The following is a 22,618-nucleotide window of genomic DNA, read 5'->3' as shown; positions in this document are numbered from 1 at the left end:
TTAAATCATGCTGTCCAGCCCACATACACTGTAGAACTCTTATAACACAATGTAATAAATGTTGTATGGTATAACTGTTATAGAAATGTTGCAATCCAATAGTATATTTAGTGCGAATTAGACATTTATCAGCTAGCCATTCTAGTTTCCAGTTGGGAATAATCTAGGCGCCTTACCTAGTACCTACCACCGAAAGCCTAACCTGGCAGAGTGAACGTAACTTAGCTTTCCTCTTTCACGCTCTCAAGTTTTATATAAACTACAGTGGACAGCCTGGTGCATGTTAGTCATCATATACATTATCACAGAAAGGATAGACGTGATTGCTTAACTTGGTAAATGCCAATAAGGGTTAGCTAGGTTTAATTTAGCCACTTCAAGATTTTTTGTAATTCAATAAAAATAACAAAACACTTTATGTAACTGTCACATAGGAAGTCGGCCAACTCAAGATCAGTTTCAACTCCACTAATTCTCTTCATCTGTTGAATGAGCGACCTGTAGGAGTATGAAGAAATAACTTATTTTTGCTGATAATTGTACTAGTGTAGGTTATGTAGCGGCATCGTTATTAAGGTCAGACTATTTCATAACCAGTTAAAAACTCCTCACAGCAGTTGTGAACAGTGGGTAATGTCCCCCTGATGGCAGCCTTGATGCTCTCTCTGGTGTGTGTCTTTTCAGTTTAGTGAGAGCTGCTGAAAAGGGTTCCTACTTGTACAGCTCTGTCCTCAAGCTCAGCAAGTTAGGAACTTTAATGAAATGTCATGTTTATTTTCTCCATATAACCATATAATAGTAATAGTAATGATATTCAGTAATCCATCACAATACTGATTTCAGTCAGCTCATGTCTTTTCACAAGATAAAAAAATCCTTATAGTGGGAGTTCCTGCACAAAACTACATTCCTGCATAAACTTAATTTAACACTACTAATGTTACTGTACAATGTTATTTCAGCCAGAGTGAGCTGTGATGTATTACCAATAATTGGTACCCTGCATGTGTTAGGAGATAGAAGGATTAGCTGGCACGTTAGTCACTGTGGAGGAGGGCTTGCTGTAGGGAGGGGATGCAGCTGAGAGAATCGCTCTCCAAAGAAGCAGAGCTACAGAGGAAGCATCACTGTGAGCCCCAGCCCACTCCACCCACGCATTATGTAAGCACGAAGAAAGCAGAGCAGCATTGTGACACTGTGAATGTGTATTTATGGTCAAAATGCTTTGTGTCAGTGGGAATTTGTGCTCGTTAAAGGAAGCTGCCAGTGAAGTTGCATGTGGAACACATATGTCAAAGAGGATGCAAATCTCCTTAGATCCTCTGCATGGTTGCCTAGGAAACCCAAAGGGGGAGAGAGCAGCATGCAAAAAGCCCCTGTCAAGTGCTTGAAAGCCAGAAGAAGTGATGTGACCAGAGAAAATAAAAGTACCTTCGAATGTTAATGACAACAATGATAATTTGCACTGCACGATTTGTGCTAACTACCAAAACATTCTTTTCCTCCTACCATTAGTAATGATATATTGCAGCTGAGCAGTATTGGATGTCTGTGCTGATGAGCAGAATGCATGTCATGACAATACCCATGGCCCTGCTGACACAAATAGTCACCAGATTGGGATTCTGTCATTGTATTTTTTTCTAAAGCCTATGGATTAACAGTTAATACCAAGGGTTTAACAGATAGTTTCACTATTTAATTACACAATTAAACATTTTAGCAAGCACAATTTATCCTGTTATATAACTTGCTGAATGTCTGTTCTATACATTCAATAGGTTATTTTGACCTAGATGAATGTATATACATTTATTTCATGAATGAACAAAAACTCTGTCTTTAATTGAGCTTTATTTATTTATTTATCTATCAGTTTATGTCTTTTTGTATTTTTACTTCCCCACTCAGTGCAGAAGATCAATTCAGGACTATCTTTCAGTCAAATGTTTAATGTTGGGTGAATACAATACACTGGTGCTGGAAGCTGAATTGGTAAAACTTCTTCAGCTTCTGATGGAAGAAACACGGTCTGGTTCATTAAGGAGAAGAGTGTGAAAGGACTGCTGGCTGTGTTGAGCACATTACCCAGTGGAGAGCTGATTTAGAAATCAGCTATGTAGGGTGTAAGGTCATTGTCTGCATTGAAGGGAACAGGCAGCCTCTATGTCTGAGGATTAGGCTCACTGTTAGCTTGCCACCAGGCATCTGGTCCTCTCGCAGCAGACTGATTCACACACTAGCTGCGCTGCAATATGACCGGAGAGAGCAGAGAGGTTTTACTGCACTGTGAGTTACTCTCTTTAACTTTCTGTATTATTCAAAGTCAGATTTAGGTCACTCATTTTTCTTTCCATAAATCTCTGCATATAAGCAGCATTTGATGATCACAGATGGTGTTTAAATAGGTTTTGGAGTGTAATGCAGAGCAGGGGGTGTTTAATACCAACTGTTAGCACTTGTCACATGAAGTAAGCACAGCGGATGGATGTTATCTTTTGATCTTAGTAAAGTCATTTTAATGTTAAGTCTTTAAATGACACAAAAGTAAGAACCTATTTACTTTTGTAAGCATAGACAAGTGCTGCAGGCCTTTAAAACACTTGTGTATGGTTCTACTGCATGACTTCCTTCGGTCATGATAATCAAAGGAGTAAAACCCGCAACAACCTGTTCTGTACAGCACAGATTCTGACACATACTTGCCCTGTTGTATTCCAAGCACTTGAGAGCTTTTAGGGATTTGCATAGATTAAGCTGTATTCATTTGAATTACAAAAGGATTGAACTGTGTATGTTATTAGTCTGTTTGATTTTTTACAAGACCTACATCAGTATTAAATATTGATGTAGATTGAAGTAAAATGTATATCCTGTTCCTAAAAAAATAATCATTCGTGAATGACTGACAAGAAGGGACCCTGTGTCAGGTGGCAAACAGTTTTTGTTTATTGAGACCTATTTATATGTTAATGTGCAATGCAGAGGGACTGGACTGGTGTGGCAGATCACTTGTTACGAGTCTAGTTCTTTGGTAAAACATGGATAGCCACTCAAATAATGTGTCTGGGTTTAAAAAACAACAACAGCACTTGTACTGAAAGCCAAACCAAGAGCTTACTTGAGTTACACAATGCTTTGAGGTGGATGTAATGATGCACGAACAGATGTTTAGTCCACTCTGCTCCAGAAGCTTATAATGTGGCCAGGCTGATACAGCAATGACTCATAATGACATTCAGTCCAAGCACAACATCTGAACATGTTTTCACTGTGCAGTCACAAGTCCTGAATGAACCGAAAACATCGACTTTGAAATTTAACTTCTGCATTGATGTTTAAAATTCGGATGTGATGAGTGCAGTGTGCTGCATGTGTTGCTTGTACTGCTGCTCCTTGATTTGATGACACCTTCAGTCATGTTGATCTGAAGCTTCTGACAGGGAAGCTTTGTCATCATAGCTGTGCGTGTGTGTGTAAGTGAGACACAGCGTAAGATGTAAACACAGCATGACCTACCTTTGTCAGAGTATCAATGTCATGATGATTTTGCATATTATTAACATTGTTGGTCATCTATTTGTCTGCTTCATAGTACAACCAAGACGCAAACGACGCATTGAGATCTGATCGTTGAGACCACGTTCACTGGTGGTCTGGTGATATACAGATTCTTTTACAATGTGTCCTGGGCCACATTGAAAGACAGCCTAGTTTATGTATCCAGGGAAACGATGTTGAATAACCAAGCAGATTAATGATTTTTCCCCACAGTGACAGTGAAGGCAAATAAAACACTTGCTTGTGCGTAATCAGGGGAGATTGCTGCAGAGGCGACTCTTATTTGGTTTTGAGTCTTTGAGTCTCAACGCATTCTCTTTACGAGGAGGAAACCCCACAGCCTGCGCTCCTCCTGCTCCAGTGGTGCTGCGTCACCACTTTGTGACCCGCAGTGATCACAGACACAGACGTGCTCCAAAGACGGCAGTCCGATTAACACACTATAAAAAATAAATAGTTAATATTCATACTCTCAACCAACGGGACAGGGCTGTGAATGACTTCAAATCACTAGATCACACTCAGTTTTCCAATTTATCAAATTGAATGAAGACTTATTACTTTTTCCATCATTGTTAAAAATAAAATCCAATTAAATGAGATCACCTACTGCAGGCTTTATACACACGTGAGCCTGTTGTTAAAGTTGTTAAAGGTCCTGGTTTGCACTCGTCTCAAGGCAGCTTCATTGAGATAGCGAGTGATATTGTTCCACATTTTAGGCTGCAATTTCCAGCCAATATTCTATTGACAGTTGACTCGTGTTTTTGGTGTTTGAACAAAGCATATAGTTGTCAACACAAAGGGCCCTATTGTACACAGCGCAAAGCATGCAGCGCAAGTGTCATTGCTATTTCCCAGCCGACGCAGTTGTCATTTCAACGCCCAGCGCCCACGTTGTTGATAGCAAGCCTGTGGGTGTGTTGGGTTTTGAGGTGTGGTCAGACAAACGGGTCGCAGGATGCAGAAAGTCTCTACTATTAAACGGCGTATTATGGACATACCGGCGAGTTCACAACATGGGACACACAGCAGCGATTTGACTCATAAGGAAAAAGCGGTGTGTTTGCATACAGAGAAATAGGTACAGACTGCAAGCTTTTGTTTCCCTTGTCTCCTTAAATCATGATTCTGCTTTCGGTTTGTTACCGATCTGCTGAGAAGTGCTGGAAGACGTGGACAAGCTCACCGCTGCCTCCACACACACACCTGCTTCAACTCAGGGAGATTCCTGTTCCAGCCACGCACAGGCTCATTCAGACGCACACTCTCTCTAACACACGCAGAAAGAGACACACACTCACACACACACGCAACTAAGGTAAATTTATTACAATCTTCAAACATAACTACATGTGGCACCGACAATCGTGCCCACAGATATTAACACACTGTCCAGTATCCATTACGCACACAGTGGAGAATACAGCCGTGTGATCCAGCAGCAACAATAAGTAAATAAACATTTAAAGCCTTCCTTTCTTTGATGGTCAGCACACAGAACTTTAAGAAACATAAGATCCTGTCCGTCTGGAGATTTAAATTGTTAATGCTGTGCCTTGTGCGTAAATATACACAGCATGTCTCTTTTCATTTTCCTTTCTGTTGGGCAGTGGGATCGCTTCAGTGGTTTCAACATCAAACTGTGCTTCGAAATGTACCGACAGTAAGCTGTGGAGTGCAGTGGGAAGAAATAAGTTAAATATGCTGGTCTGAGTCCGGTTTATATGAGACTGAAATAGCAATATACACTGGACAAAAATATAAACGCAACACTTTTGTTTTTGCTCCCATTTTTCATGAGCTGAACTCAAAGATCTAAGACTTTTTCTATGTACACAAAAGGCCTATTTCTCTCAAATATTGTTCACACATTTGTCTAAATCTGTGTTAGTGAGCACTTCTCCTTTGCCGAGATAATCCATCCACCTCACAGGTGTGGCATATCAAGATGCTGATTAGGCAGCATGATTATTGCACAGGTGTGCCTTAGGCTGGCCACAATAAAAGGACACTCAGGCAGTTTTACAGTATTGGGGGGTTCCGGGGGGGTTCCGGGGGGGGGGGAGGGGGGCAGAAAACCAGTCAGTATCTGGTGTGACCACCATTTGCCTCACGCAGTGCAACACATCTCCTTGGCATAGAGTTGATCAGGTTGTTGATTGTGGCCTGTGGAATGTTGGTCCACTCCTCTTCAATGGCTGTGCCAAGTTGCTGGATATTGGCAGGAACTGGAACACGCTGTCGTATACGCCGATCCAGAGCATCCCAAACATGCTCAATGGGTGACATGTCCGGTGAGTATGCTGGCCATGCAAGAACTGGGATGTTTTCAGCTTCCAGGGATTGTGTACAGATCCTTGCAACATGGGGCCGTGCATTATCATGCTGCAACATGAGGTGATGGTTGTGGATGAATGGCACAACAATGGGCCTCAGGATCTCATCACGGTATCTCGTAAAATGCACCTGTGTTCGTTGTCCATAACATACGCCTGCCCATACCATAACCCCACCGCCACCATGGGCCACTCGATTCACAACGTTGACATCAGCAAACCGCTCACCCACACGACGCCATACACGCTGTCTGCCATCTGCCCTGTACAGTGAAAACCGGGATTCATCCGTGAAGAGAACTCCTCTCCAAAGTGCCAGACGCCATCGAATGCGAGCATTTGCCCACTCAAGTCGGTTACGACGACGAACTGCAGTCAGGTCGAGACCCCGATGAGGACGACGAGCATGCAGATGAGCTTCCCTGAGATGGTTTCTGACAGTTTGTGCAGAAATTCTTTGGTTATGCAAACTGATTGTTGCAGCAGCTGTCTGGGTGGTTGGTCTCAGACGATCTTGGAGGTGAAGATGCTGGATGTGGAGGTCCTGGGCTGGTGTGGTTACATGTGGTCTGCGGTTGTGAGGCCGGTTGGATGTACTGCCAAATTCTCTGAAACGCCTTTGGAGACGGCTTATGGTAGAGAAATGAACATTCAATTCACGGGCAACAGCTCTGGTGGACATTCCTGCAGTCAGCATGCCAATTGCACGCTCCCTCAAAACTTGCGCGATCTGTGGCATTGTGCTGTGTGATAAAACTGCACATTGAGAGTAGCCTTTTATTGTGGCCAGCGAAAGGCCCACCTGTGCAATAATCATGCTGTCTAATCAGCATCTTGATATGTCACACCTGTGAGGTGGATGGATTAAGAAAAAGAAAAAAAGTCTTAGATCTTTCAGTTCAGCTCACAAAAAATGGGAGCAAAAACAAAATTGTTGCATTTATTGTTTTTTTTTTGTTTGTTTTTTTGTTCAGTGTAAATAGCAACACGCCTGCCTGTAGGCGCACCGGGCTCTTAAAGGGAATGACAGCTGACACTCTGATTGGTTTGATTCATGTTATGCCAAAAACATGTTATGAATAATCCAGGGACAAAAGCCAACCTCTTTGCGCCTTCTGCCTTGGTTTGCACCCAGATTGTGCGCCTTGTAACTAGCAAAAGTGCGTCAGACACGCCCTAAATCACTTAGCACCATGTGCTTTGACTGTGGATCTTCCGCCGTGTAAACAGGCCCTAAGCCTTCAGATAAGCAATGGTTTGCACCAGCAAAAATGCCATGTCTGAATCTGTGTATAATGCCCACTTACAACTCATTTACTATGTCTGGCTCCAAGTTAAAGGAAAACATTGACCTTTAAAAACCATAGTAAATTCTTGTTCGGCATTTGTTGACACAGTCACATCAAAAGCAACTGATTAAGAGAATTGGAGGTCAATGCCGTGTTACCAGTTTTAGTCACAGTTCTGCAGATTATTTGTAATTATTTAGAAATAAATTTGAATTGTGCATTTCTGAATAAATACATCAATGTCATTTGTGTAAGAATCTCTGTAAATTTAAAGGGACTTCAATGTATTTTCTGATTTATGACTACCACATAAAATCTGTTTCCTATTCGAGTGCTTTAACTGTGCTGTCTATGAAGAAGCTAAGCAGTTAATGAGTCATATAATACCTATATTTCCACAGATATCCAGGAGTTCTATGAAGTGACCCTGCTAAACACACAGAAGAGCTGCGAGCAAAAGCTGGAGGAGGTCAACCACATAGCGGACAAGTGGGAGAAGAGTGTTTCTATTCAAAACTTTGAGCTTGCACACTCTGCGTGTCCTTTGGAAGAGGTGAGTCTCTGACACAGAAGATTTACCTCTGTATGACTGAATGTCTGCTGAAGCTGATGAGAAAGTGCAAAAGCAAAGCGGGTGGAAGCTGAAGTGGAGAATTTTTTTAAGTCAGCAATGGCAAAGTATGAATCAGCAGATATGTTAAGTTTGAGGGTCAAAGCCTTTAAATAGACCGCTAAGTCACTGAAGGGAGATTTGGAGGGGCGGCTGTGGCTCAGTGGTTGAGTCGGTCATCTTTCAATCGGAAGGTCGGGTATACCAACGGGTATGAATGTGTTATCTGATTGACAGTTGGGCACTTTACATAGCAGCCTCTGCCATCAGTGTGTGAATGGGTGAATGTGATATGTCGTGTAAAAGCAGCTTTGAGTGGTTGCAAAGACTAGCAAAAGCGCTATATAAGTACAGTCCATTTACCATTTGCTGGTTGTAGTGAGCTGTCAGATAAACAGAATAATGGGATATTTGACATACCAGAAGCAGTTTATTTAAATCTAACGTTTATATGTCACAGGCTCATTAGTCATGAATGTGCATTAAATGTCCATCTGCATGTTAATGATAGAACAGAATATTGTGAAACTTCTGTAGCCAGTCAAAGGGACAATTATACCCTATGACAGCAGATTTATAATGTCTTTTGAGGCTCTCAACTGTGATTATTTTTAATATGAGGAAGAAAGTTTAAATGTGTATATCATTCAGCTGCCCTCTCTACATATCGAGGGTTGAAATGACTAAGAGGTAAAAAAACAAACTTTAGCAAATGCCCCTCAAATGCGGGATGGGCCTCAGTAGTCGATCAAAGTCGGTCAAATGAAAGTGCATATTTTCACCCCTGACAAGCTCAGATTGCTATCTGAGGTATCTAACAACATCAAGGAGAGAATCATTGTTACATCGCTCTCTTCAAGGCCAGCAGACCTAATTGACAAAAACTGAGTGACGAGTGATTTTAGCTCACAGAACACGGGAGTCGCTGTTCTCCTGGTTTGTGTTATTGTCCTGTGTTGGATCAAACCTCACCCCCCAAAACACCAAAGTCACACTTTGAAAACAAAGAAACTGAACAGTCAGCCATTGACCATCAACTCGTATTTTACGCAATTTAAAATAACTGTTTTTGTCAATGGAGTCTGGTGTTTTTAAAGAGTGAGTGAAAAAATGTCTCTGAACAAAAATGTTTATCCCTGTAATGATCTTGTGCCTCTTGTACTGCTGCTGAAGCAATCTTGTGTAGCAATTTTGAAACCTTTTGTACTTGATAGTTATTGACACACCAAAATTCAGTCAATCAATCATTTTTATTTAAACAGCACCAAATCACAACAAAAGTGATCTCAGGACACTTTACATATAGTCTAGACGGCACTCTTTGTAATATTATTAGGTGTGTAATAGTTATCAAAACTCACAGATTGGATCGTTTCACCGCTTCACAGAGTCCTGGATCAGAGCTTCAAAGTGCTTCATAAAGGCGGCTACATAAAATGGGCAGGTCATAAAATCAAATCGTAATCTACAATAAAAGGGTTTCACATAACAGAATGTCTGCCGTGAACACATCACATATGTACACCGTTCAATGAGGGGCTTTGTGTGTATCTTTGTGCTTCACTGCTTCACCTGCAGCACATTTTGTATGTCACAGCAATATAACAGTCCCATGAACTTTAATTTTTGGATTGTGTTTTTTACTTTTTGGACACAGCACTGCACTATGAAACAGAGTTTGATCATTTCGACACACAACATCTTTAAAGATGAGCCTCCTTCGCACGCGGCTCACCTGCTGCTGTGAAAACGAGGTCGCTGGTAAAAAAAAAAAACACAAGTTGTGTTTTTTGGGCAACTTTGTAAATCTTGCAGCTCATGATAAATGTTAACAGAGCGGACATAAAGTGGGAAAGAAACAGAAGAAAGCAGGGGTGGGACGAGCCTCGTGTGGAAAAATAACGTATGTGAACAAACTACAATATGGTGGAGAATTACGCACCTTTCAAATGGAGAAATACGGTATAACCGTCTTTAAATAGAGAACTGTTCTAAACAAAATATCAATCATAAAGAAAATTATTGTAACAGATTTACGTCACTACATTGGAGCCCAGCTGGTTTAGGTACGTCAATCACAATCACTCTTTGAGATCAGCACTTACTCACATGTAAACAGAGCCTCTGGTTGGTGGAAAGTTAGGAACACAGCCTCTGATTGGACAATAGACTTAACACAAGGCACCATGAACTGGCTTAGTGGATGGCTAAAAGTTTTCGAAATGGATACAAAATCACAAGAAGACATTGGATTTGTTATTATGGATTCACTGTATAGAGTTTCATTAAAGACTCTGTAGTTTGAGGATCAGAAAGCTCATAAAAGAGAGACGATCGCACCGGAGCCTCGTTAGAATGCATCAGCTGTCTGTCTCTAGCATGCAGCATTCTGGAGATATTATAGTCACAGTAACCAATACTCTCCGATGTTTATACAACATTGCAGACCAATGAAAATCAGTATTTGGTGATGTACACGTCAGCTCCCATCGGGGAAATACGGTACGTTGATTGGCCAAATTTGTTGGAGAAATTGGCCAAATGAATGAGTGAATTCACTGAATCGCAACTTCCTGGAGGGACTGATTTAATATTGAAAAAAAAACTATTGGTCTAATATTTTCTAGGGCTCCTGTCAGTCATGGGCCCCTTAGAACCATCCTGTCTGTGGATCACCCGCATGCCAAACCGTGGGGGTGATCCGTATAGAGCACGCATCAACTGTGATTCGAACATATCAAAATATTCTATCGTAGATTTTACAGGTACAGATTCTCCTACTTTATCTCCTCTTACGTAAGAGGTGACTAGAGTAAATGAATACTAAAATATATATATATATATATATAAGTAAAAGTACAGTTACCTTGGTGGTGGCTGGTCTATAAATCTACTCAAGTAAAGGTAAAAAGTAGTGCTGCCAATCGATTAAAATATTTAATTGCGATTAATCGCATGGTTGTCCATAGTTAACTCGTAATTAATCACAAATTAATCGCACATTTTTTACCTGTTACCTTAAAGAGATATTTTTAAGTTTTTATTACTACTATCAACATGGGAATGGACAAATCTGCTTTCTTTATGCAAATGTATGTTTATTATCACTGCAACATTCCAAAACAATGACAAATACTGTCCAGAATATTCTACAGAATAACCTCAAAGGTACTGCATGCTCAAAAAATATGCTGAAAGCAGAACATGCCAATCATCGTATATATCAATGATTTCTGTGAGAAGCACATCACATGTAGACTTACTCAATCTGGATTACCCCCTTTCGTTTATTTCTTCCTTCCACAGTTTAATTGTACTCTCTTCTTCACCTTAATTCACGTTTTAATTCAGAAACTACTTTAATCTGAACACTTTGCTTTGCTTCAGTCCCCCAAACACACCTGCTCTGCTCTCTGCATAGCTTCTGGCCCCGCCCCCTCTTTCTGTCTGTCTCTCCGTCTGCTGTGCTGACTGTCTTCAACAGCAGTCTGTTTAATTAAGTCACAAAAGTTAAATATTTTCTCTCGCAGTTCAGTTCTCACAGCACGTGAGCCGCAGGTGCACGAGGGAGGTTATTAATGACGTAAACGAGTGATCGTTACCGAATGACATCTGCACCTTTTAATAAGCTTTATAAACAGCGACAATCAATGCATTTACAATAGGGACATACGGAGATACACAGCAGGAATGTTTACATTGCATTACAGAACTGCATATGATTGTGTGCGGACAGAGAGCGTCCTGATGTCCTGTGACTCCTGTCAATGTTTCAGTGCTTTTCCTCAACAAGGAGAGCAGGCGAACGACCATTCATTTGGAGCGTAGTTGTTTACTTGCACAGAAATCTGAAGCAGCGGCGGTGCCTCGGCAAAATGTATGTGGCGGAAACACTGGGGCGGCTGTGGCTCAGTGGTAGAGGTCGTCTTTCAATCGGAAGGTCGGAGGTTCAATCCCAGCTCCCTCAGGCTACATGTCATAGTGTCCTTGGGCAAGACACTGAACCCCAAATTGCTCCCGATGGCATTGCCAACGAGTATGAATGTGATAACTGGTTGACAGTTGGGCACTTTACGTAGTAGCCTCTGCCATCACTGTGTGAATGTGTGTGTGAACGGGTGAATGTGACATGTATTGTAAAATCAGCTTTGAGTGGTCGCAAAAGACTAGAAAAGCACTATATGAGTACAGTCCATTTACCATTTATCATTACTGCTGGTGGTAACTCATTACATGGTTCACATCGACAGTAAAAACAAATAACGTTTGTCTGTCCAGAGAACCATCTAGCAGGGCTTTGAGGCTGAATTTGCCATTTAAAAGTTTGTTTCTGTATGCTATCCACAACATTATGGCTGCATCGCTTCCTGATTTCTCAAACTACGGGGCGGGTTGAGGGTCATAATAATAGAACGCGCATGCGTTAATCGTGCGTTAAAATAATAAGTGTCGTTAAAGGGAATGTGCGTTAACACGTTAACTTTGACAGCTCTAGTAAAAAGTAATTTGTTCAAAATGTACTTAAAGTACTGACAAGGACTTTCTTTACCTGAGGGGGTTGAGGGTGTTGTCTCCTTCCTGTGCAGTTGCAAAAACAAGATGCGAATCTCAAACCATGTTGTTTAATTAAATTAAGTCCTTTTTAATAGAATTATGCAACAGCAAATGTCGGATGTAACGATGAGCCATTAAACTGGCTCTGCTCTATAGACTGTAAACAGAAATACGTATGATGTAAACATATGCTTCAAGTTTAGAATTAATTAACTGATCGGTTGTATCTGGCTTCATTGATAAGTGTAATTGAGTGTCATCTGCATAACAATGAAAATGTATGGAGAGTTTCTTGACATTAACTAGAAGAAGTATATTTAAGGGGTCTGAGGACAGAACCTTGTGGAACTCTTGTGACTCACTTTGGTTTTATTGCGGACTTATCATTAACTTGTACAAACTTGGATCGATCTGATACATAGTGTATTAACCAGCTTAATTCTATTACTTTAATGCCAACTAAGTGTTGTAGTCTATCAGAGGATAAGATATTCTTTATGTCCAGTGCAGTTCTAACAGGACAAGTACCGACAGAAGTCATCTGTCCAAAGCAGTTAGGAGATCATTCGTGACTTTCACCAGTGCTGTCTCAGGGCAATGATGGACTCCAAAACCTGACTGAAAGTCTTCAAATAAATTGTTATGAAGAATGTCACATAACTGGCTACTGCTTTCTCAAGGATCTTGGTAAATGGTAAATGGACTGTACTTATATAGCGCTTTTCTAGTCTTTGCGACCACTCAAAGCTGCTTTTACACTACATATCACATTCACCCATTCACACAGTGATGGCAGAGGCTGCTACATAAAGCCCAACTGTCAATCAGATATCACATTCATACTCGTTGCACCCACCAGGAGCATTTTGGGGTTCAGTGTATTGCCCAAGGACACTTCGACATGTAGCCTGAGGGAGCTGGGGATCGAACCTCCGAACTTCCGATTGAAAGAAGACCGTCTCTACCACTGAGCCACAGCCGCCCCCCTTTATTGGTGATAAAGGGAAGGTTAGGTATAGGTCTATTGTCAGCTAAGGTTCGTGAATCATGAGTAGGCTTTTTAAGAACAGGTATAATATTGCTACTTTAAATGACTGTGGTACATAACCTGTTGATAAAGATAGATTGATTATATCTTGTAAGGAGGTGCTAGCTAAAGGTAAGACTTGCTTAAGGAGCAAAGTTGAATAGTTTAGTTGATGATGGTTTAAATGAAGAAATGATTAAATTTAATTTGGAAAAGTAAATTGGAGACAAACAGTCAAGGTAAATATCCTGTGTTTGAAGGTAAATTTGTACCAGTTAAGGGAAGAAGGTGATTTCAGTAAAAAAGGTCATAAAGTCATAACTGGGATGACTAAGAATACATGGCTCAATGGAGCTATGTCTCTCTGTCAGTCTTGCTACAGGGCAGCCTGGCTACAGGGCTGTTTCTTATGTTCTTCTATGAAGGATGAGTAACCTCTAGCATTCCAATGGGCCTTCCTATATTTTTTTTAGACTATATCTTGCAAGACTAAACAAGATTCTTCCATTTTGGTGGAGCGCCACATCCTGTCAAGTTTTGCCAAACGTTTGTTTTAGTTTGCAAATTCAAAGTTATTCCATGGAGCTAGTCTCTGTTGCTTTAGAGGGGCAATTGAATGAAGTGTACTGTCAACAAACTGATCTTGCTAACATTTGTACAAAAGCTTCCTGTTGTACTGAGACATGGCATTGAATTACATGCTGCTAAAATCTCTTTCTTAAATTTAGCTACATCACTATCAATTTAGCTACATTTTGTATCAAGTGAATTGAGTCCAGTAACAGAATTTCGAAAGTGAAAGGATCTTATAAAAGAGGATTCTGTGAAAAGCCTGTTAAATGTTTAATTTCTTTGCCTTACGTCAGAACAAGGGCCAGTATGTGATTATAAATAAAGTTTAAGAGAAACTAACTGAGTCCACTGAATTTCAATTTCATTTTCGACTTTCAGATGAATATAAAAGTCTATATGTTTATAGTTATTCTTTTAAAGTTTAAATCTTCTGCGGCAGGGTTGGATATCAACTTTTGTGTCCACCTGCCACTGTGGCTGCTGGATTCCAAAATCTACAAGACACTCAACTTTTTTACCAGCCACTCTCTCGTTTTAACCGACAATGTGTAACTGCTTTCGAAAACTAACCGCTCCTGGGACTCTCCATTGTCGTCTTATCTCCATTTTTCATTAAAGAAACGTTTTCTAACTGATGATGACGAGCATCCTCCCGATCCGTGAAAAACATCTCTGACCCGTTGTGTGACACTCGTAGCGTAGCTGGATACGGAAGTGTATCCCTATTGTGGGTAGACGGTAGCTCAGGCTGCAGGGACTTGGCTTGGGAACTGGAGGGTGGTTCTTCTTCTTCTTCAAATCTTAACCTGGGTTTGTCGCCTAGCATCCTCCTAGCTGGAGTGAAAGCAGCTTGGCGTTTAACCACTTCTGGTGGGAGGACCCTGATGATTTTGGTCCTTGCCCCTGGAATTGTAGATCCTTAATGGACATCGCTGTCTTCATTATGTCCTCATAAGCGTGACAGTAATATATCCTTGCAATCAGATGCCGCGGTGGCTAGTTATCACCAAGGCGCCTCTGTAGGGCTCTATGGGCTCGGTCTATCTCTGGAGCTACTTCTAGGCTTAATGCCTCTTCTTGGCCACCCCCCTCACCATCTAGCAATAATTCTTTATATAAAAGTTGGAGTATATGACCAAACATGAACAAGTCTACAGCAAACAGAGCTGCATATTTTATAAACGAATATCAAATAATATCATAATATATAATGTGAAGAAGTTTATCACACAATACAGGTGTAACGTTATTAAGTTATAATTTGCAGAGAAGGGTACCACCTCCACTACAGAGGAAATGAAACAAATAAATGTTTGGTAATAATCAATCTCATTTCTGGGTTGAAAGTTCATGAATACATTGACCGACAGTTTCTGCTTCGACAAGGACAGACAACTTTGGTGATGAAAGAAGCCTTTTTTATTTATAATAAAATGATTACAAGTGAATGAATAAATGAGGGAGTAAATTAGCACATAAACAGATAATATCAAATGAATGAAGGAGAAATGGCAATCAGGCTGGGTTATAGTGATGAAGAATATGAGTTTGGTTTATAACAGGCTAACAAAGAGATTGTAATGAAAACAATATACATTTTGAGTTTGTAAGTATTATCCTACATCAACTTTGAGCACAGGAACTTTCTCTAGTGGGGGTCCACGGTCCTCTCTGGCTCTAATCTTGTGATAGCCACTCTCCAGCAGTTAGTGCCCAGTGATGGAGACGAATAGCAATGATTCTGAGCTGGCCAAAAGCATCCACCTCGATGGATCAGTGAAAAGTCTCTGGAGTTTAACAGCTTTTCAGAGTGCAGACTGCTCCAGATGCTGGTCTGTTAAAGGTGAAGTGGATCAGCAAAAACCTTCAAAATACCATTTGGCTTAACGATAAAACTTTGGATGTATAAAAAGGAGATTTCTTTTGATGCTAAGAATAGGAAAAACTGGCTGGCTTGGCAAGCAGGTACAACTTTAAACGTGACGTCAGGAAAAACTTGAATAACAATAAAACAAATTGTGTGAGCAATGAAAAATTCCGCTTAGAAAATAAGTTAAATCAAAGATACAAAAGCAGGAATGAAGAGCTTTTATGAAGTGTTTTTTATAAAGGTGTAACTTTTGCATCCGTTGCTTTGTCTTCTATTTATCTGTCTATTACTACTTAATTTTAGTACGGTTATTGGAGTAATTTAATTGTGGGGTCTTTCACACAAAAGTCACATATTTCTTCACCTCTATCAACAGTGATATTATAAACAATGATAAACAGTGATGACAAAAAAACAGCTTTTCTATTTCAACATAACCATAGAGAAGAAAGCAGAAGACGCATAATTATTCTGAAAAGGGTTCACGACAATTTACGACGTCGGTCTGTTTTCTTTGTTTTTGTGTATGTGTGTGTGTGTGTGTGTGTCTAACTGTGACAGACAGAGAGAGAAAGAGAAGGAGTTCAGTTCTTTGCTGTTGTCTCTGAGTGTTGACCCAGGTTATCGTCCATTCATACATCCTGCTGTAAATTGTCTAATCGGTCCAGAGCTGGACAGTGTCACTGTGTCACAGTTAGTACTGAAGTGTTTCTTGTTTGTGAGGGGAACCTTCACTTAAGAACACTTTTACAGAGCCGGAAGCAGTGTCACCAAAGTGTACTAAAATATATCAGTACAGTAATATATTAGTGCTAAATGAGTATGTATACTGTATATGTTGGTCTCTGAACACTCTCTTCCTTATCTCTAATGATCCACATCCCAAGCTCTGGGATCAAGAGGGCTGATTGATTAGTTTGCAATGGTTTAATAGGAGCAGGTTAGGTGAGTAGCATAAGTTAACTCAGAGTAAAACCTGTAGTTACCTTGCTTACCCCAAATCCTGGTCCTTAATACAAGCCTCTGGTTTGTACTTACAGTGTGTGGAACCTGGAATGGGACCAGCCAGTTTAATCCACTGGTAATCCTATTTGTCTATGCAACCAAACGTTTTGTGTAATACCTGCTATTTTTCTGCTGTAACAGTAAAGAACAAGGGACACAATTGCGTTTCCAAACAGACCCTATGCACAAGGTTTTGTAGTTTTTAAAATAGCCCCCGTGTGACAGCAGGAGCTGCAGAACCACTGTGCTGAGGTCATCCAGTAGTGCCAGGATAGGGATAAGTGAAGGGGATTAGAAGAGTCCTTAGAGACTGATGACACCGCCATGAGGTCATCAGCGCACTGCTGTTATATCCCCTTTTCTGTCACCACAATCAGCCTGCTGATGATCAGGCACATGTCCTGTCAAAAAATGAGATGGCAGATGGCCCTATCCAAATGTTTACAGAGTCCACAATCAAATATAAACAAGTTATGCATCTTTGAAGTGTTAATAAGATTTTTACAGATGAAAGGTAAACAACACTGAGCACAGTGTCTAGTTCATTGAAGCAAAATTAAAGGGATTTTTTTCAGAGCCTGACAGGGACATCAAGCTTGAGAGCTTTTGTTGACATGGATTAACTTTTCAGTATCAGATTAAAGCAATGACAATCCCTGCATAATCTTTGCATGACATGTTAATGCTGTTATAAACTATGACAAATACTATGTATGACAAACCTTGTTTGATACAAAAATTAAAAGTTATATATTTGTCAGTTTAAGTCCATGTTTTATTAGAGTGACACGTCTTTTTGTCCTCAGTTGCTTACCCCTCGATCCCACATGTTCCGTCTCCGGCGCGTACCGTCTGCGCCGCGTTTCTGGTCAGTCAGCGGCGCGAGCCCTCGCCCACAGGAAGCGTGTCTGGTCCGCAGCGCAGCTGAGCGCTGGCCCAAGCAGCTGGATTCGCGAGATCACAAGATCGCGGGAGAACTACATTATTGCGCGAGAATTGAGAAATCACGCAATAACATCAATGTTAGCAGAGCAACACACAAACTACAGTTTGTTCAGTCACTTCAGTTTGCACATCCAAGGTTGATTATCTGCTCATTTGGAAATCATTTCATGATTTTTGTGCTTCTTACATGCAGGAGTACACTACTAAATTAAAAATGTTCTTTTTTTGATATTTCAGTGTTGATCTTAAATTAAATGGGTCTGAACATGGTGTTTTATATGTTGAAATGACTGGATGCTGTATGCTGCTTTCGTGTGTGACTTCCTGTTTGGAACGATCTGCTCTGTTGAGCTTGACGCGTGTTTGAAGGGGCCTCCGTCAAAAATAGACCTGGCGCTTATCTTTAGCGGAGCAGAGCGGAGACACACTTCTGGGACGCGCCGGAGACGGACTGCGGCGCGTGCTGTGGAATCACAAGCAATCGAAGGGTGACCCTCAGTAGAATTAAAGCCGAAGGTGATCTAAAAACAAAACAGTTGATGATTATTTATTTCATTGATTTGTTAAACAGGTCTTTGACAAAAATACACAGTATTTAATGCACTTCAAATGTTAATTTTAGGGGCACCAGTTTAACTCAGTGACCAATGACTTGTATATAGATGGATGACAGGTCTCCATCTGCTCTCATTGTAAGTAATTGATGCCAAAATAGCCCCCGTGATAGGCGCTGCCATCTTGCGATTGTGACGTCATTTGGAGCCAGAGCAACGCAGTAGAGATTGTGCCGGTGGAGCCACCGTAGCCACTTCCGCTAACCAAAACACACACTTAACTTACCGAAAAAACAGCAGGGACCCTGCACGCCAACGTGTTTAACAGCAGAAAAGCTTCTTGTGGTGGTCTGAGGTTAACGTTCACAGGTATGGAAACTTCAATGACTGTAGTGATTGTTTTTGTGACCTTTTTGTTATAGCTTGACTCATGTCCCATCTGTTAACATGGAGGAGGAGGGGTTTATGACCTATACTGCAGCCAGTCAGCAGAGGGCAATAGTGAGGGTTTGGCTTCACTTTTAGGGAGCTGTCATGTCGTCCATTGTTTTATGGTTAAAACCTAGCGGCAACCTCTGGTGTTGAAAAATGAAGCCAATGTGGAAGTGCAAAAACCTGCAGTTCCTCAAGTGGCCACTTGAGTTGGAGTTGAGGCTCCAATGTTAAACTGCTACATCCCTACTTCAAATTTTACTGGAAACCTTAATGTCTCTCCCACCCTTAAATAACAGATAACGAATTAATGAAAACATGTAAGTTAGTAAGAACTCATTAGTTGCATTTTGTATATAAATGTGGTTGTATATATTGCTGCTTACATGATATTGTACCTGATAGGTGCAAGAATGTGCAGATACAATATCATGGTTAAATATATTGCGATATAATGGGATTTTTAAAAAAAGTAATTTTTGGGAAACTGTCACAGTATTAAGACCACATTACCATTTGCATATAATCTGGGTAAAAATATTTACTTTTAATGCATCCAACATCATAACATTACTTTTCACTACAAAAGTGATGCCTGTGTCATAAATTTACTCTCAGCATGCATTAGGGTCCAGTTCGTATCTAGATAACGCATATGAATTATATGTTAAATTGAATAAATCACAAAAAAAGTAGGATTTAATTTGCTGCTATAAAAAGGAGGGATAAAGCAAGCGTGCGTGCTTGAAGGGTTTATAGTATGTCTTAGTGTGTCAGGGATTTATTTTTGGTCGCCACAGGCACATATAGGCTTACGCTATCTGAGCTTCTAATTAAAGACTTACCAGAGCAGCAGACTGACTGACCAGCCAATGATGACTCCATCTTTCTGTCACTGCCAAGTCTTGCATAACCTTTACAACTTTACCCTGTGTATTAAAAATATGTTACATCCATACATACATTTTTATTTATCTGGTTTACTGTCAACATTTCAAATTCCATTTGAGTTATATTAGATTTATACTGTATTACGTGCAGAGTCAGAGCCTTTGACTTTTATTATGCCTAGCTTAAGGGGTGCTGCAGCACTTCAGCACTAGTCTGTAAAATACTTGAAACCATTCCCTTGGTTGTATCTACAGTTACCCTCAGGTCAGTGTTTACAGTTTGAGTGTGGTTGTAAAGTGTTACTTAAAAACCTCTTTGCTGTCCCCAGCAGAGGGAGCAGAGCAGCTCAGTGCCCAGTGGGATGGAGCAGGAAGAAACCAGCATCAGGGCCTTTGAGGTGAGTTTTTCTTTGGTAGCCATTCTTTCTTATACTAAACAATGCACTGTAATCCGCAATGATTTTACCAGCATCTGATTTTTTCTGTTTTAATCTGTGCTTTTGGTTTTACATCATTTTCACTCATGGCATGGTAGAACACTGCAGTGTGAACCAAACTCACCTTTTCCCAGCAATATATAATGCGTGTATTATTTGTGGCTCTACAATCTCAAGAACAACCAGAGCAAATAAAAGTAAATTCATGTATCTTCAAGAGAGGATTGGTGAAGGGGCCACAACAAAGATTGCTGTGACAATAATATCATTAAATATCCTTTTGGACATTTCTATGACAAGCTAAACTGTGGTCTGGAAAATAATTCTATTATCTCCGGCTCTAGTCTTCTGCTTAGTCTATAAAACAATAATGACACTAGCCGCTTATGAACTAGAGATTTCAGATCATTTCTCATCACTGATTAGCCCCCACAGAGAAGAACTACAGTATATCTGTATTTTGCTGTAGATCACATCATCGCTCTTGTTGGATTAGAACAACAACCTGTAGTCACTCTGGTCCGTTTGTTAACAAACTCCACTACTGATGTGGGCTGAAAGTTTCTATAAGGATTTTTATTGCTGTGAGCCCACTTGTTCGTGTTTCAGTTGCCAACCATTTGTATGCTTTGAAGCTAAAGTTAACTAACGATAGCATCCACTGATCAAAGCCAAACGCTTCACCTCTTAATTAATCTACTTCACCATCTGCGATAACATACACGACAGGGACCCGTGACATGCACATGGCGATCAATAAAAAGACAAATGACAGTGTTTTGTAGACTCAGAACAGTTAAAACAGAGAGGAAAACAGCACTGCGGCATGTTGTAAATAGGAGAGGTGGTAGCAGCTTAGACCTGGAAACACTTTAATGCGGAGTTGCAACGTAACCCACTTAACCCCCGCCCACTCACTGCCAAAAATGAACAACAATGCGTGCTAGCAGGTGAAAGTTTGTGAGCAGGACAGCACTGGGAAAACAATAGGTCTGATTCTGCGCGCGCTCAAAACATAGTTTTCTCCTCACAGGCTTCAATATTACACTCGCAAGCAGAGAAATGTTGCGGAATGCTGCGGAAGTGCTCACGAAAATAATGTGTGCGTGACTGATTGATTTGCACGCGCGACCCCTTTATATCTGCACTTGTGCATTTTGGCAGGGGTTTTATGCCAAACAGGAGTATGCTCAAAAGGACCCACAATGTCCAATCCCAGTTTTTCTGGCAGTAAGTATGGAGCCGAGGTAGGATCCTTGTTCTTTTTGCAGATGGGCCATCCATTTAGTGGAGAGTGATTTCAGATCATTGTGCAGAGGAAGCAGTAAAGTCACTCACAGATACAGCTGGTAGTACAGGTGCTACCATATCAGGCTCCTCAACTGCGGCTGTATTGGTGGGAATAGGTAGATGTGACAGACAATCTGCAGCCTGGTTTCATGACTGTGGTCTGTACTCTACATCGTAGGTGAAACAGAGTAGTCAAGCTGACCAACGTGCCACTCTCATACCTGCGCGACCAATCCCTTTGTTGGCAAGCGATGAAGTCAATGCATAGTGGTCTGTTCTTAGTGTGAAGCACCTTCCCCAGCGATATGACCTCCACGTTTCTAGGGCACCGTGATGCAAATGCTACAGTACATTCAGTCTTATCTGTTTGTATTTGGTTCAGCACACCTCCCAGTCCATACACTGATGCATCTGTGGTCACAAAGGTTGGGAGGGAGGGGTAGAAAAGTGCAAGCACTGGACTGTCAAGTGGCAACCATTTCACTTTGTTAAAATTGCGATCTGCATCCACTGTCAAGTGGGTGACTGTCAGCTACAGTGGCCTTGTTTGGCTCATGATGATCCACACATAGTTGAATTCTGCCTACCTTTCTTGTTGTAACCATGATTGGGGAAATCCAAGGTGAGGCCTTAATTCGTTTGATTCAACTTCTTCAGCAGCATTTTGAGTTCCTCAGAGACTGCTTGACGCACAGCAAAGGGGAGTTGCTGTAACTTTTTTGGTACAGCATCTTCACGGACCTTTACTTTGTGCATTAATCCTATGACACAGCCAACTGAACAGGAATCAGGGATTGTTTCCATCAAAAGTGCAGTGGGTGGAGTTTGGTTGGGGTCAATAGGCGGAGTGTGATTGTGTTCATGGTTGAGCGTCCATCTCTCATCAAGTCCATCCCCAACAAAACAGAAGTGAAGCAGAAGCAGTAATGGAGTCAAGTGAAACAGTGGCTTGTAAACATCCAAGCACTGGGATGTTCTCCTTTCAGTAAGTGACCAACTTAAGTGAGCACCTAGAAAATTGTCTGTTTTTTGGTATAATGGAGACTGCTGAGCCAGTACCCAGGAGGCAGTTTCAATCTGCAATTTGTATTGTATCCTATCGGCAGCATTGTACTTTATCTGGGGTCACCAAAAGCACCACGACTTCAGGCAGCACTTCCCTAACTTGCTTAGCTGAGCGGCACACTTTTGAAAAATGTCCAGTTCTTCTGCTGCTGTGCGACCGCATGCACAGCTGCACCA

At 41.0% G+C, this 22,618-nt stretch overlaps 1 protein-coding gene across 11 annotated transcripts in view; it reads left to right on the top strand.

Annotated features, from left to right (window-relative positions):
- The first annotated feature begins 7,666 nt into the window (after window positions 1-7,666).
- The window catches only part of dlg2 (discs, large homolog 2 (Drosophila)), a 163,351-nt gene continuing 148,399 nt past the window's right edge, over window positions 7,667-22,618 (top strand). For all 11 annotated transcript variants that reach the window (XM_069675111.1, XM_069675184.1, XM_069675218.1 and 8 more), the window contains exons 1-2: window positions 7,667-7,742; window positions 19,979-20,047. In XM_069675111.1, coding sequence (XP_069531212.1) covers window positions 20,012-20,047 — 36 coding nt within the window. In that variant the 5' untranslated portion in view covers window positions 7,667-7,742; window positions 19,979-20,011. The remainder of the gene's footprint in view (window positions 7,743-19,978; window positions 20,048-22,618) is intronic.

Source organism: Semicossyphus pulcher, unplaced genomic scaffold (assembly GCF_022749685.1).
Source record: "Semicossyphus pulcher isolate SPU_LCO1_2020_fin unplaced genomic scaffold, fSemPul1.0.p SCAF_10, whole genome shotgun sequence".
NCBI lineage: Eukaryota > Metazoa > Chordata > Actinopteri > Labriformes > Labridae > Semicossyphus > Semicossyphus pulcher.
This window is presented reverse-complemented; position numbering and strand designations above follow the sequence as displayed.